Source organism: Apodemus sylvaticus, chromosome 13, assembly GCF_947179515.1.
Source record: "Apodemus sylvaticus chromosome 13, mApoSyl1.1, whole genome shotgun sequence".
NCBI lineage: Eukaryota > Metazoa > Chordata > Mammalia > Rodentia > Muridae > Apodemus > Apodemus sylvaticus.
The window spans coordinates 36495780-36510188 of NC_067484.1; the positions used below are offsets into that span (position 1 = coordinate 36495780).

At 52.0% G+C, this 14409-nt stretch overlaps 1 protein-coding gene across 2 annotated transcripts in view; it reads right to left on the reverse strand.

Annotated features, from left to right (window-relative positions):
* Positions 1–61: 61 nt before the first annotated feature.
* The window catches only part of Pdgfrb (platelet derived growth factor receptor beta), a 39026-nt gene continuing 24678 nt past the window's right edge, over positions 62–14409 (reverse strand). For both annotated transcript variants that reach the window (XM_052155435.1, XM_052155434.1), the window contains exons 11-23: positions 11648–11742; positions 10611–10743; positions 10030–10134; positions 9601–9711; positions 8214–8373; positions 7121–7281; positions 6439–6557; positions 6087–6209; positions 5324–5435; positions 4665–4764; positions 4041–4146; positions 3067–3299; positions 62–1908 (exon numbers count right to left, since the gene is read on the reverse strand). In XM_052155435.1, the coding sequence (XP_052011395.1) occupies positions 1749–1908; positions 3067–3299; positions 4041–4146; positions 4665–4764; positions 5324–5435; positions 6087–6209; positions 6439–6557; positions 7121–7281; positions 8214–8373; positions 9601–9711; positions 10030–10134; positions 10611–10743; positions 11648–11742 (1718 nt within the window). In that variant the 3' untranslated portion in view covers positions 62–1748. The remainder of the gene's footprint in view (positions 1909–3066; positions 3300–4040; positions 4147–4664; positions 4765–5323; positions 5436–6086; positions 6210–6438; positions 6558–7120; positions 7282–8213; positions 8374–9600; positions 9712–10029; positions 10135–10610; positions 10744–11647; positions 11743–14409) is intronic.

Sequence of the window (14409 nt, forward strand, 5' to 3'; positions counted from 1 at the left end):
AGCTGAAGGGATCTGTCGCCTCACCCCTGGACACACAGACCCAACCCTGAGAGATCGGTGATTCAGTGATAAGCACCAAGTTTAATATTAAAATTTTTCTCTTAAAAAAAAAAAGTACAGATCGGAAAACTTAACAGTATACAAAATAATAGCACTTCCGGTGTCTAAATGTGGGTTATTGCAAGTCCTACAAGTACTTGTAAACCTAGGTGATTACATCTTTGGTACCATTGTTGTGAGCAGTACTGCCCAGCCTCTGCTGCTCCAGGCAGGGAGTTGCCAGCCAACCAGCCAGCAGGAAGGGTCCCCAGAAGGGCTGACGTCCCCAGTTCCCTACTCCCCAGGCACTTCCAATGTTCATTGGTTCAGGGTTAAAAACATGTCTGTGTGGTGCTCCCTGAGGACTGGGGCAGCTGGCAGCTGAGAGAGCAGTCCCTCAGCGTCCTCCTCTCATGCTCACCTCAAGTCTCTCGTCCTGCACAGGACATCTGTCCTCACTGTCCATCATGTCTGTCCACACACCGCTGGTGACAGTGGCCTGAGGTAACCTGGTTTGCCTTCTCTGCCACTCTTGTTGGATTCAGAGTTTATCATGGTATGAAAAGGGTCTCATGGTCCTCCTGTGTCCTCAGGACAGCTGTAGGGGATTTCCTAGGACACTAATTGTCACTCCAAGTCAAGGTCTGGGCAGTTGCCCTTGGAGACTTGAAGAAGAGGCTCTGTTCTGAATCCCCAGAGTGTGGTGTGTATTTGGGATCTCCCGAGAGCTCAGCTGACCCCCAGAAAGGTCAGTTTAAGGACTTGACCCCGCTTCTTCCGGACAAGAGGAAACTCCCGGAACATACTAGAATTGTACTATTGACAGGGTTCTCAGAGTCTATGCGTCCAACTTGATCAATTTTCAAAGGGGAAAGAAAATTGGTACCCAGAGAGAGCAAGGAAGGCCTTCAAGGTCTCTTATCGGGTCCAGTGCAGAGCCAGGGCTCTTAGTGGTGTGCACTTCAGGCAGATGCTTAGCATATCACAGGTGTGGACAATGGCCCTGCAGACTCTAGTGGGCAAGTCAACTGAGAGTGACAAGGATACTGTTCTAAAACTGGTGAGGCTGAAAGGAGTGGGTGCTTCCTGTGGCCAGGAGTGCCCTGAGTGCCCTGGGCAGGGCCACCAGCCAGAAAGTTCCGGACTCAGCTCGCCTTCACCACTAAAAGCATCCATTAAGCATGGTTGGCCCCAGACCAGCTTGGGCCTGGGAAAGCTAAGACTGGGGTAGGTGGGTTCTGAATGAAATGGCCATGCCTAAGGCTGGCTTCAGTTTGACCAGGAGCCGGGTATCAGGTCCTTGCCCGATTCTTGGGACGATCAAAGTAGAGCGATCCAGCTGAGGGGCAGCTGCTACACAGGAGGATGTGAGCACACCACCTTATACCCATGGATTTCTCCATAGCTGTCCTGTAGCCAAGTGCAACTCTTCCTCTTACATTTGGGGAAACTGAGTCCCCTGGAGGAGCCCTGGTTCAGAGTCCCATGACCTTCCAGAGGCAGAGGCTCAGTCCTCACAGTTCTCTTGCCTCCTAAGCTAAGTTGGTCCCTGGACTTTGGGTGCTGCAAACCAAGGGCTTTCCTCAAGGGGACAGCTTGTGGCAGTGTAGCTGCTGGTGGGCCGGGCCAGGCCAGGCCAGGCCAGGCCAAGAGGGTTGGGTGCTGGGAGGCAGATGGGAGATTCGGGCAGGATGGAGTGGAGTCAGTCCCTACAGGAAGCTGTCCTCTGCTTCAGCCAGAGGTCCTGGGCAGCCTGAGTCCTGGGGCTGCTCCAACGGTGCCTCAGGCTCTGCTTGTGGCTCTTCTTGGAGCTCCAGGGGACTGTCGCAGGAGATGGTGGAGGAAGTGTTGACTTCATTCAAGGTAGAGCTGGAGGAAGGGAATAAGTCAGAAAGGAACCAGGGGAAACCCCAGGAAGATAAGAGCATTATCTAAGAGGTTTCCGCGTGTTGGTTTTACACACTGAGAGGCCTGTACCACAAGGGGAGCACAGCTCAGAGAGGTTATAGCATAGCTCCACCACACACCGCGGGTGAGTATGGGAGCTAGAACTCGAGAGCAGGACAACCAGCCTCTCAAGCTTCTGTCTCAACCCCACTTGCCAGGAATCCATCTTTGTGCTCAGGGAGATGATGCTATCTCAGTCCTCCCCTAAGACTTCACTGTTTCCACCTTACAGAAAAGGAAACTGAGGTTTGTAGAGGCGGAGCATCTGGTCTGAAGTCACAAAACAAAATGACCTCAGCGTGAACTCTTGAGTTGACCCTGCACAGCCTAACACCACCCCTACCCACCCCCTGAACCCCACATCCACCCCATGCCCACTTGACAATGCCTGCCTCATTAACAGAGTAAATGCAGCCTTCAGGGCCTGCACAGGCCTGCATGCACTGCTGGTTTCTACAGAGAACCTGAGGCCTGCAGAGGCAAGGCCTGTCCAACTTTCATAGTGACAGGCTAGAAACAGAAGCCAGCCTGTGTCTCCTACCACTCATCCATGGGCTGGGTCTTGATTTGGGGAGTCCCACTCTCTGACTGAACATCAGTCCAGGGAAGCAATAGGACCCCCCTAGAGCCCACCCCTCAACAAACTCTGCCACAACCCAAGGCACACCATTCGTCTCTTCCCGTCTGAGTTCTAAACTGAATCTGCAGCTCCTCCATCTTCTACAAACAGGCTCCCCAGGCATGTGTTAAGGCTAGCCACAGCCCAAAGTAACAGCTGGGAAATGCTCAATGTTTCCTCTTTGTCCTCGGGACTAGCACAGGACCTAGAAAGGGTCCTGTGGCGGTGACATCCTTAAAAGGAAGAGCTATCTTGCACATGGGTTCTGGAACAACTTGTTTCTTTCCAGTCTGCCTTTCTTGCCTGCAGCTCTAAATGCTGAATAAGCTTCAGCCTTACTGGCCGCTGGCAAGAGTTAGAGTCCTTACTCTAGCTAGCTGACAGTCCTTCATCGGCATGTCTGGTACACACACATAAACACACATACTATATGCATGAGTGCCTAAGGCCAGAGTGGCTACCTGGCAAGGCTGGGGGCACCCTCTAGGAGGCCCTCGTCAGCAGCATCAGGCTTGGGGTCAGGCAAGGGGATGATGTAGTCATTGTCACTCTCATTAGGCTGCACGGCAGTGTAGAGAACAGAGCTGGTGTCCAGAGGGGATCGGAGGCTGTGGATGCTCGGCAAGCGAGCTTGGGACCTCAGGATGGCTGGATGGTCGCTCCTCAGAAACTCCTCATCTACCTGCTGGTACTTCTGCTCCACAAGACAGGAAATGAAGAAAAGATGGGTGTGAAAGGGGCAATGTCTTAGATACCCTGCCCCCAGCTAGTGCTCACAGAACGGGGTCCTGCACAAAGCTGCACTGGTGAGCTGCCCTCCTACCTGGCATCCTAAGACAAGTTCAGAGTCTCCTAGGGAAGGGCAGGTAGCCAGCATGGTAGTCAGGTAACCAGGACCCTAATTCCCACCCTACGTCAGAGTCAATAGATATGGGCACTTATGCCACTGTGGTCTCCCACGGCCTCCTGTTGGGGCTGCAGGTCAGTGTCCCTTGCAATGAAACAGTGGTGATTCCACTCTGTCTCCATCTCTCTAGGACTACCCCAGATGGGAAAACAAGACATTGATCTTAGGATAGACTCATTCTGTCAGTCGTGTATAAACCTGGGGGAAGGTTTAAGTAGTTGTTGTGAGGGTTCTGGAGAGCCTGGGGTTGCTCATACTTCCAAAGGAGCCCCAGTGTTGTCAGGGTGCACAGGTTTGACAGACAGGATTATCTACTTCACCTCTCCTGGTCAAATCAATCAGCTTCCACATCTTGGTTCTTTTAAAATAAATTCGCAGTTCTGGCTCAACCCTTTCTAGTACTAGCAGAGAAACTGAGGCCCAGAGAGGGTGAGGGGCATTTCCTCCCAAATCCCAGCACATCACACTAAGCCAAATGCATAGGGTCTTGATGAGAACTGTCTCCCAGCCTGCCTTGTCCCTACGTACCTTTTTATAGCCTTCACCCAGGAGCCTCTCCAGGAGCAGCACCAGCTGGGAGAAGGGGGGCCGAGTCTCAAACTTTTCTTCCCAGCATTTCTGCATGATCTCATAGCTGAGGGAGGCAGACAAAGGGTCAGAGTCCACCACTGTAGAGGCAGGGCTGTGGGGCAGGACTCAGAACAAGGTGCAGGGAGAGATTCTGGGGAGGAGCAGCCTGGTACCTTGTTGATCCCAGCTTCCCCTATCCACATGATTATGCCCAGTCTAAGGCATCCTGGGGAGCATTATAACCTGAATTTGACTAACAGGGATTTTCATCCTCCCACTCAGGCCTGGTTCTGATGGTATGTGACAAAACTGAGCCCTTAAAAGCTCAGCTCTGGTCTTGCTGGAGCAGTGCAAGCAGTAAGGTGAGGTGGGGCTAATGGTAGTCACATGAGCAGGGCATGCTTGAATCTGAAGCCAGTATAGAGAAAGTGGAGACCTGGGCTGGACAGAACTTCTTGACGGCACCATTTTGAACACCTTGACCCAGTTCTAGCAGGACTCATCTAACCTTTGAACTAGAGTTGAATGCCCCCCAACCCCCGGAACCCTCAAATTCCTCCCAATGTACAAGGTTCCACTCACATCTCATCAGAGGCATGAGCTGGCTGGGCCATCCGGTAGCCCCTCTTGATGGCGTTGTAAAACTGGTCGTTCATGGGCAGCTCTGGGTAAGGGGTGCCACCTGTCATGGAGGAGAGTCAGGGACATATTGTCTCAGGATGTGGGGAATGGCAGGGTGTCCTCTCAGGCAAGCTATACTGTCTTGGCATATATGAGAATACAATGTCCTTGGCATTGGAAAATAGATGCCACACAGAGATGGAAACCGAGAAGCAATAGATATCTAATCAGGGTTTGTGTTTGTGTTTGTTCTCTTTGTTTTTCAAAGATGGAATCTATGTAGCTCAGGCTAGCCTCAAACTTTCCATTTTCCTGCTGGAAAAGTCGAGGGATTACAGGCATATAACATTACAGCTGACTCCAAGCATGTTTTTCAATATATCTAATCCCTTTGATGCTTGGATGGGAAAATAAAAGACCCAGAGTTGGCAGAGGACTTGCCAAAGCCATAGAATAGGAAGAGTGGCACTGTCTGGACCTGCTCCTGAGTCCCGGCTCATGTCCCAGCGTCTGTCCCACAGTCCCCTGCTTCCAGCCTGAGGAGCAATCAGGAGGGAGACAGAAGCCAAAGGGTAGATGCTCTGGTGTATAGCTTGGGGCTGGGTGAAGAAGCAGCTCACCCAGTGTGAAGATCTCCCAGAGTAGGATCCCAAAGGACCACACATCACTCAAGGTGGTGTAGAGGCTGTTGAAGATGCTCTCTGGGGCCATCCACTTCAGAGGCAGGAAGGTCTGTAGAGGGGAAGACAGGCACCGATCACAGAGAGGGTCTCGGTGGCCAGTCTCTCAGCCCTACCATGCCCGAGAAAGAGTTCCAGCAGCTCCCACATCCACTCCTACTCCACTGCAAGGCTCTTAAGCACACTCGTGGCCAGAGCATTGGGAAGCTGTTTCCTAACTCACTAGGTAGAGATGTGATAGCCTGTGACTCTGGGGGAAGCCCCAAGGGGGGGGGGCGCTGTGCCTAGAAGTGGGTAGCCAGGGACATGCCCACATGGTCTCTGGGGTCTTCAGTCATCCTACCCCTGAGCCTCAAGACCTATCTTACTGTATCTTTTGGGCTACTCCTCTGCCCACCTTACATCTCCTAGAATAGGGCTGTCTATACCTCTTCCCATTCACCCCGGGGCCCACTGTAGCTGGTCCTGATTCAGCCCCTACTGTGCCATGTGCTCCTGACCCTCTCCCCATCTTTTCCCACTGTGCCCAAAGCTAGGTGGCTCTTTGTCCTGCCCCTGCTCGTAGCTGAGCAGCACTGGCATCTCTACTGGGAGGATGTCAGCAGTGGCCCCATACTGCAACGTGGTCACATGGATTAGAGAGAACCTGTACCCAGGGACAGGGGCACCTGGGGACAACCCCATGGCTGGTGAAGACACTCACGCTGCCTTTGGAGATGTAGTTTGAGTCCCGCATGATGTCCCGAGCCAGGCCAAAGTCACAGATCTTGACCAGCTTGCCCTCACAGATGAGCACATTCCTGGCCGCCAGGTCTCGGTGAACACACTGGATCAGGGAAGAGGGGAGCTGAAGCCAAGGAGCAATTGTGGGAGAAGACCCTCTGGGCCAGAGCTTTAGGGGAAATGTGTGCCTTCCCGGGCGTGTGGTTTCTCAATGCCCTTGACCATCAGAGGGTCGGGAGCTGTCTCATGGGGCCATGGATGTGGAAGGCTCTGGTTGGCTAGCTGACCTCTCTCCCCACAATTCTGCCTTGCCCCATCAGGACCACACATACGTTCTTAGAGGCCAAGAACTCCATGCCATTGGCCACTTGGTAGCTGAAGCCCACGAGGTCCGTGTAGCTGAGTACTGGTGAGTCGTTGATTAAGGTGGCACGATAGGTCCTTTCGGGAGCTAGAGAGCACAGAAGGTTATATATAGGTTACCTCATGTACCTCATAAGCCTAGAAGAGCCCTGTCTTTAGGCTTGTGGATCACTGAATAGGCTGCTGAATTTCTAAGTGTTCCCTTAGGCGAATGAGTTCTTAGGTGCCTAACCCAAATCTCTTCTGTTCTCACTGTGCGCATTGTCAAGAAAAACCTCTGGTCTTAACCCTGGGGCCTCTAGCTAAAGCTCGCCTGCTAGCTGTAGCTAGCTTTAGGACATTCACCATCATGGGTCAACTGGGAGCAGATCTGTCTTCCTCCAGGCCCTAGGAGGCCACCTTCACCCATCTGTCCCCTTCTTGCCGGCTATATGCATGCTTCCAGAACCAGCAACAGGACTCGGGGCAGGGCTCCACTGCACAGCAGCACTGGGCAGGCCGCCAGCCAGCCTCCGTTTCCACACGAATCAAATGAGCTATCTTCCTCTCAGGGTTGCTTCAAGACTACAGACATCAAGGACTTTGAAAGGAAGGCATCGCTGTGTGTATGGGACCAGCCTGCACAGAAGCGACCACACTTTATCCACGTACCAGATGGGACATAGTTATCGTAAGGAGTCATGTAGCTGGAGGACTCGATGTCCGCGTATTTGATGTCTCCTTTCATGTCCAACATGGGCACGTAATCTACAGACTCATCCTTGCTCATGTCCATGTAACCGCCGTCGCTCTCCCCAGTCAGGTTCAAGTGGCTGTAGGCAAAAGAATGGAATAATGAAAACCCATGTGTTTTTCTCCCTTCCTGCTCCTGTCCCCTGCTCAGCCTGAGCCCGCAGGGCCTTGTCATCTGTGGATTTCCTCAGCTACCATCAGGTCTGTCACCATATAGTGTGAATGACTGTGACTCAAACCCCTTCAACTAACCCGTGTGTGGCCCTGATCTGTGCCCAGAATGACAAAAGGCCCAGCGTGTGTTCTCAGCGTTCACACCCAGGAGTGATTTCAGCAGCCTGGGCCAGTGTGTTGAGTGAGTCTGTAGAGAGAGTCTCTCTAGCACCACCCACCTATACCTAAGGGGCGGGGAGGTACATAGTCCAGAATGGCAGCCAGGCCTCACCTGGACACACCCCCTGCCTACAGCCTTAACTCCCAGGGAGCAATGGAATGAAAGTCACTGTGCAAGGAAAGAAATGGGCCAGTGTCAGAGAGGACGGGCACACTCTCACATCCTCTGTGTGCACCTTTCCGATGCTACTCTTGCCTTTTAAATCAGCAACAACAAAAGAAAACAATAAGTGTCCCTTTTGAAGTCATCAGAAACAGAGCTGGGCTGCCCGTAGGGTACTGGGGAGGCAGTGGAGCTAACGGCCGGGAGCCTGGCTTGTGGTATCTGAGTAGAGGCTGGGAGCCTGGCTCTCTGTCCCTTAGGTCCTTGTGGCAAGAGAACAAGACACCTAGGACACAAGGACAGTCCATGGGTTCAAGGAGTCACATCTGTAGAAGGCTCAGGATGGAGCCTGGCTCACTGAGATGACACCCCTCCCCCATCACCGTCATCACTCTCTGGTCAGAGTGCTGGCTCTGGCAAGTGACTGCCACGGTGCCCACACTTGCATTTTGGGCTCCCGGACAATGAATGCCCACATGCTTGGCAGGCACTCGCTGGCTCCTGCCTCCCTCGTACCTGGGTAGGGAGAGCCCCACCGGCAGGGCGTTGCTGTAGAGCTCAGCACTGGGCGGACAGTGCTTGCTGGAGTGTCGCTGCAAGAAGGTGTGCTTGTTCCGGTGCAGATAGTCCACCAGGTCACCGTAGCGGCAGTATTCCGTGATAATGTAGATGGGCCCTGCAGAAGGACAGGCTCAGGGACAGACTCTGAGGAAGGCCTCAGTCTTCCCAGCATGGCCACAAAGCCAAGATAGAGTTTTGAACGTGGAAACACAGCCAAGATGACAAAGATGCTGGCGCCTTGCAAACCTATGTTGTTCCCCTGCCTCTGTGGTTGCAAGCAAGCGGCTAGTCTCCTTTGCCCATCTGGCCAGGGGCTGACACCCGCCCTTGGGGCTGACACAAAGACCCCTGAGAAGCCTTTGAGGCCTCAGCATGTAGCAAGCCTATGATATTAGTTGCTGCTGCTGCTGCTGCTGCCGCCGCCGCTTTCAGACTGGTGCACACTTCAGATTGTGCTCTACATAAAGCAGGTGAACATGGCTGGTAGCACAATTTGCTGATTACACTTAAGTTCAACACACTGAAAGCCATCTAACAGACGAAAACAACACTTTTGAAATATGGTCATTGCAGGCACAGACAACAGTCCGTGCGCAATGTACTTCTGTATTTAGGCTGATTACACAATACCACCGAGGAAAATCCCAGATCTCACAACAAGCAGCTGCAAAGGGCAATAACTTCATGATTATTACTACATTGACAGCCCAGTGGGTAACCTGGCCCTCAAATCATGGCAGCTGGCAGAGTGACTTCCAATACGGATGTCAACAAAGCCAGTTCCTGGTTAGGACGTGGATGGGCTCTGCTGTCTCTGTGTTGTAGAAGCCGTTACTTTCTCACGGCTTTCAAAATGTGTTGTGGAAATATGAAGAGGGAGGTTGGAGAGCTGGTCAGCTGGTAAAAGCACTTGTTGTTCAGTTCAGACAACCTTGGTTCAATACCCAGCACCCACATACTGGCTCAGAACCATCTGTCACTCCAGGTTCAGAGGCTCTGATGACCTCTTCTGGCCTTCTCAGGTACCACACACACACACACACACACACACACACACACACTGATATATAGGCAATAAATAAATAAATAAATAAATAAATAAATAAATAAAGTCTAAAAAGACTTGAGTTCTGAAGCTGCAGGAACTAGCAGCCCAGAGAATCTCTTCACCATGAAGGTATTGTGATTCCGAGATTCTAAAACTGAACTCATCCAGGACAGTGTGATAAGAACGCTGAGTAGCAGCTGTGTGGACGCTCTGCCAGGGGCGTCCTGTTGGCGGAGGACTGGGGGAGAACAGGAGAGAGCAGGCCCAGAGTCGTCCAAGGCATGGGTTCGGTACCTCCTTTGGTACAGGCCCCCAACAGGTTGACCACATTCAGGTGGGGTCCGAGATGACTCATGATCTTCAGCTCCGACATGAGGGCTTGCTTCTCGCTGCTTCTGGCTGTAGCTGGGAGGGGAAGAGGGACTCAGCCTGGGTGGGCCACTGAGGCAGTACAGAGGCCCTGCCAGGACCTACTCTGTGCTTCCTCTGCCCCACCCTATCGTACCGCTAGTGTCCTAGGGTGGACTGTATTGGAGAGGGAAGAAGGTGGGAGGAGGGGAGAGAAGGAGGAAGCACCCAAAGAGGTCACGGTGAGGAGCCCTTTGATCCCACAACCTCAGCACCAGGCTCCTTCAGAAGAAACCAAAAGTACAGGGAAGGGTAGGACCGAGTGAGGCCTCGGGTGTGAAGAAGGGGAGGGCTGGCTCACATTTCGAGACTCACATTTCAGCATCTTGACAGCCACTTTCATGGTGGCCTGGGAATGGCTCAGGCCATGAGCCGTGGCCTCCACCACCTGTCCGAAAGCCCCGGAGCCAAGAGTGCGTCCTAGGATGGATAGGAAGAAACCCTCAGCTCCTGGGAGCTGAGTCCCTCATCCCATTTCCCATTTCCCATTTAGGTTGAGGGATATTCTCTTAGGTGTCCCTCCAACAACCCTGCTGTGCTCCCCCTCGGGAAGTTTCCCATCCTCTCTGGGTCTCCTCTAGATCCTGCGTATTCCCTGCCTCCCCTGTAGTCCCTGAAGACCTCCTATCTCTTCAGGGAAGCACAATTCCTTTGCACCTGCTTCAGACTCTCCGGCCTATATTCAGTACTTTCTCTTCAGCCTAAAGGGATCCCATATAAGTCTTGGGATTTTGGGGGTTTGGTGCTATGGGGGTCACCTTATCTTCACCATATAGAAAGGATACTGAGATCCGGAGAAGGCAAGATATCAGCTAGCTCTATGGCTCAGCTAGTAACAGCCATGCTGGGAACAGATCTAATTTTCCCAATGTCACGTAACACCTCTTAGGACTGACCCAGAACAAGCTGGTCCCGCGGCAGCTCCCAGGTGGAGTCGTAAGGCAGCTGCACAGGGTCCACGTAGATGTACTCATGGCCGTCAGAACTCACAGACTCAATGACCTTCCATCGGATCTCGTAGCGTGGTTTCTGCAGGACAAGACCAATAACAGACGAGAGGGTCAGAGGGCATCTTTGGCCTTGAGCCTATCAGGTCCAGCCCCTTAGATGGCAGATGAGACGGGAGACCCTGAGACCAAGAGAGAACAGGGACGCGTTTGAAAATGACACACCGAGTGGCTAGCAAAACTAAGGTCTCTATGAGCTCAGAGGCAACCGGCACTACGGGGTCGCAGAGGTGGAAAGTGTGGCTGAGAAACCCTGAGGACGAAGTCTCAGGAGGGCAACTGACAGTGTGGCCCTCACTCACTAGAACTGCTTTAAGCTTCTCTCTGAGCCCCAGCTACTCCTCAGACGGGAAGAGCAGCTTACCCTGAATGTGACATAAGATAGGACAGATACCAAATGCCGATTCAGTCTCTGTGGGATCTCAAAAGGATACAGCCTTTGGATGTGGACATCTTAGGATCTTGGAGTCACAGGATTGGAATCTTATAATGACAGGATGAAGGGGAACTAAAGTCCCAGTTTGGGAATCTTAAGTGTTTGGAGCTACAGAAAGGGGAAATGTCAGAACAGAGCATTGGAACAGATTCTTGGGGTCAGATTGCATCCTTGTGACTCACGGCAGTCTATGGGTAAGAGCTGAAAGAATCTTGGAGATGTGACAGTCCACCCACAAAGCACCATTTGCCCCAGGACTGAGTCGAGTGGGAAGGACCCAGGCAGAGGAAGGAGCAGGGGCCAGGAGTCCTGGACAGATCACAGCAGACCAAGCCAGCCTCCCAGGGACCGAGGGAGCTGGAGACCCCGAGATACTCTAAGTCAGCTCCCAGCTGAGCTCCTTGTTGTGCCTTTCATACAGGTCATATTGTGTGACATTCAGTGGAGAGCAGGAGGAAATATGGGTACCACTCTGCACCCACAGGCTTACCTTCTGCCACAGCATGATGAGAATGATGAGAGAGATGACCGTAAGGACCACCAAGGCCAGGATGGCTGAGATCACCACCACTTTGAAGGGCAAGGCTGAGGACAAAGACCAGAGCAGGCCATAGGCCGATGGTCACTGGGTAGCTGCTCTCTCCATCTTGCTGTGAGCATCACATATCCCATGGACTTGCTTTCCCAAGCACATAGCTCACTGCCTAGACAGCTGGCTCAGGACCCACACTCCCATCTGGGCTACAAGCCCCTCAGTGATTCCCCCTCAGATGACAGCCAGCCTCAGGCTGGCTTCTGCATCATCCCAGCAGGCTGGGGAAACCCTCTTCTGGTTCCTGAGCATGGTCTATGCCCCTTATAGCAGTAGGCACCCTGGGGACCAGCCCATGTCCTCCCCCTCTCCTCTGAGTCCATGCCCTTTTGGGCTGTCATGCCTGGGTCATAGATATAAGGGCCATTCCTAACCCAATGGCTGAGGCACTCACTGAGTGACTCCAGAAGGAGCCGACTCTGAACTTCAGCAGCCTGGTGAATCCACACCTAGAAAGAAGTCTGTTCCTCCCAACCCCAGCCTGGAAACCACTAGTGTGTGTGGTGGTACAGTCAGTATGCACCTTTCGGGGCACTAAGGTGAACATGCAGGTCTACCTAGGGCCCCCTGAACCCTGAATCCTCTCTAGCCCAAGACTTCAGCCTCTCTGCTGTGCATTACCTCCCTAGTCAGCCTGGCTGAACCCCCGACCCCTGTCTTTTCCCACTTGGCAATAGCTGTTGTGTTCTGGGAATTTGCCTCTTCCTGACCTCCTCGGTTCCCCCAGGGAGCCTTCCTCTGGCTTAGCCCCATCCTTTTCTTCTTAGGGTCACTGACTGACATTTCTGTTCTCTCTTCCCAACATCCCCACATCCTGGTCATACAAAGGAAGCCTGCACCCTCCAGGGACCCGTCAGAGTCATCCCGGGTCTCTGTAATACCATGTGGTTTCCTGTGCAGGCGTCACACACGACTTTCCTTCTGCATTTACTCGGGCCCAGAGTGGATCTACATGTCAGGATGTGCAATTCTGCCATGCCCACTTGCTCAGTGATGTACGTATGGATGAGAATATGGGGAAATAAGGGTATTTCATTTTTTTTAAATATCTAGACAGCAAGGACTTACGTGCTTGACAGAGCAAGTCCAAAGGGATCTGTGATGCCCCCAGCAATCAATACATATCTGATATATTTTGGCATCTATATATGTGTGCATCTGTATGACTGAAGGTCACACGTGTGGATGCTGATGGAGACCAGAAGAAGTCAGAAGATCCACAGGATCTAAACCACTTGATGTGGGTGTTGGGAATGGAACTCGGGTCTTTCACAAGAGCAGCAAGTGCACTGAACCTCAGGCCTCTCCACAGCCCCAATAAGGATGTTTTAAAGTTCACCCTTCTTCTAAGGACAGGTGACAGGCATGCGCAGAGGCAGGCATGTACGAGCCTGTGGAAGCCTCTGTGTGTGTGCACCTGTGTGGGTGTGTGCTCGTCTCTGTGTTTGTGTGTATGTGCACGTGTCTGTGTCTATACCCGAAATGCTCTTTGAGGTTCCGCTTGCTCTGGCGTCTGTATCCTGCACTCTGTATCTGTGTTCTGCATCCTCTAGCCCCATCCCTTACCACTTCCCTCCCTGTTCCCTCCCCTGCCCCAAATCCACACAGGCTGCCCTGCAGCCGGGCTCATTTGCTCTAATGTCTCAGAACCCACTCAGCCTCCCTCACAGGCTAGCTAACACCTACTCATCCTTCAGCATTTCGTGTGAAGCTTCTCTTTTTCCGAGATACTTCCTCAACTCCACGGTTGGCATAGGGCTTCTTCTTTCTCAGGGCCTTTTCCCTGGAAGCAATGGTCCTGTGTGGGATGGTTTACTCCTTGTCTGCCTCCCCACTTTGGACTGTCCCATCAGCCTCTGTACCCTAGCAAGTTTAGGTCCCCACACCAAAGACTTGAATGTAAATCCACAAATGAATATCTGTATGCATGCACATGTGGGAATGCAATCCCCGTGCATGTGTACAAAACATGCATACATGCACACCTTAATGAAATGAGGATAATGATGAAGTGTGTTCACACAGGTGTAGGCAGGGATGCATGAGAGAAATGCACACACATCTGGACCCCAGCAAGCACGGTTCATATGCACAATAATTATACATGTGTGTATTCACTAATGTTCACACATTGTATGGAGGTGTATGTGTAGGGAGTTATGATCAGGTGCTTTTATATGTTTTATATGATGCAATTATGTGAGTACAGACATGCACCGTGCCAGTTTTCACACATGCACAGGAGTCACGTATGCATGCCTTGTACACATGCATGGGGATTGCACTCCCACATGTGCATGCATACAGATATTCATTTGTGGATTTACATTCAATCTTAGGTGTGGGCAGTCTCATACACATGGTTCATGAAAATATATTCTGCAGTTTTACAGATGTGAACAGCATCGGGCTTGCTTGAATAGATGCTAAAGTGCTTATGCTCCGGAGATGAAGCGGATGTGCACATGAAGAGTGTCCACCTGAGTCCCAGGATCAACTGACTCATGCAAGTTTATACCATGCATCATGCATACCAGTTCACTTTCTGCACATAAGAGTCAATGTGTTTCGGGTTTGTGGTGTATAGAGTTGTGTTTGCACACCTGTGCCAATGTCATATTTTGTGTGTGTGCATAGGAATGTATGCTGGTAGATTTTGT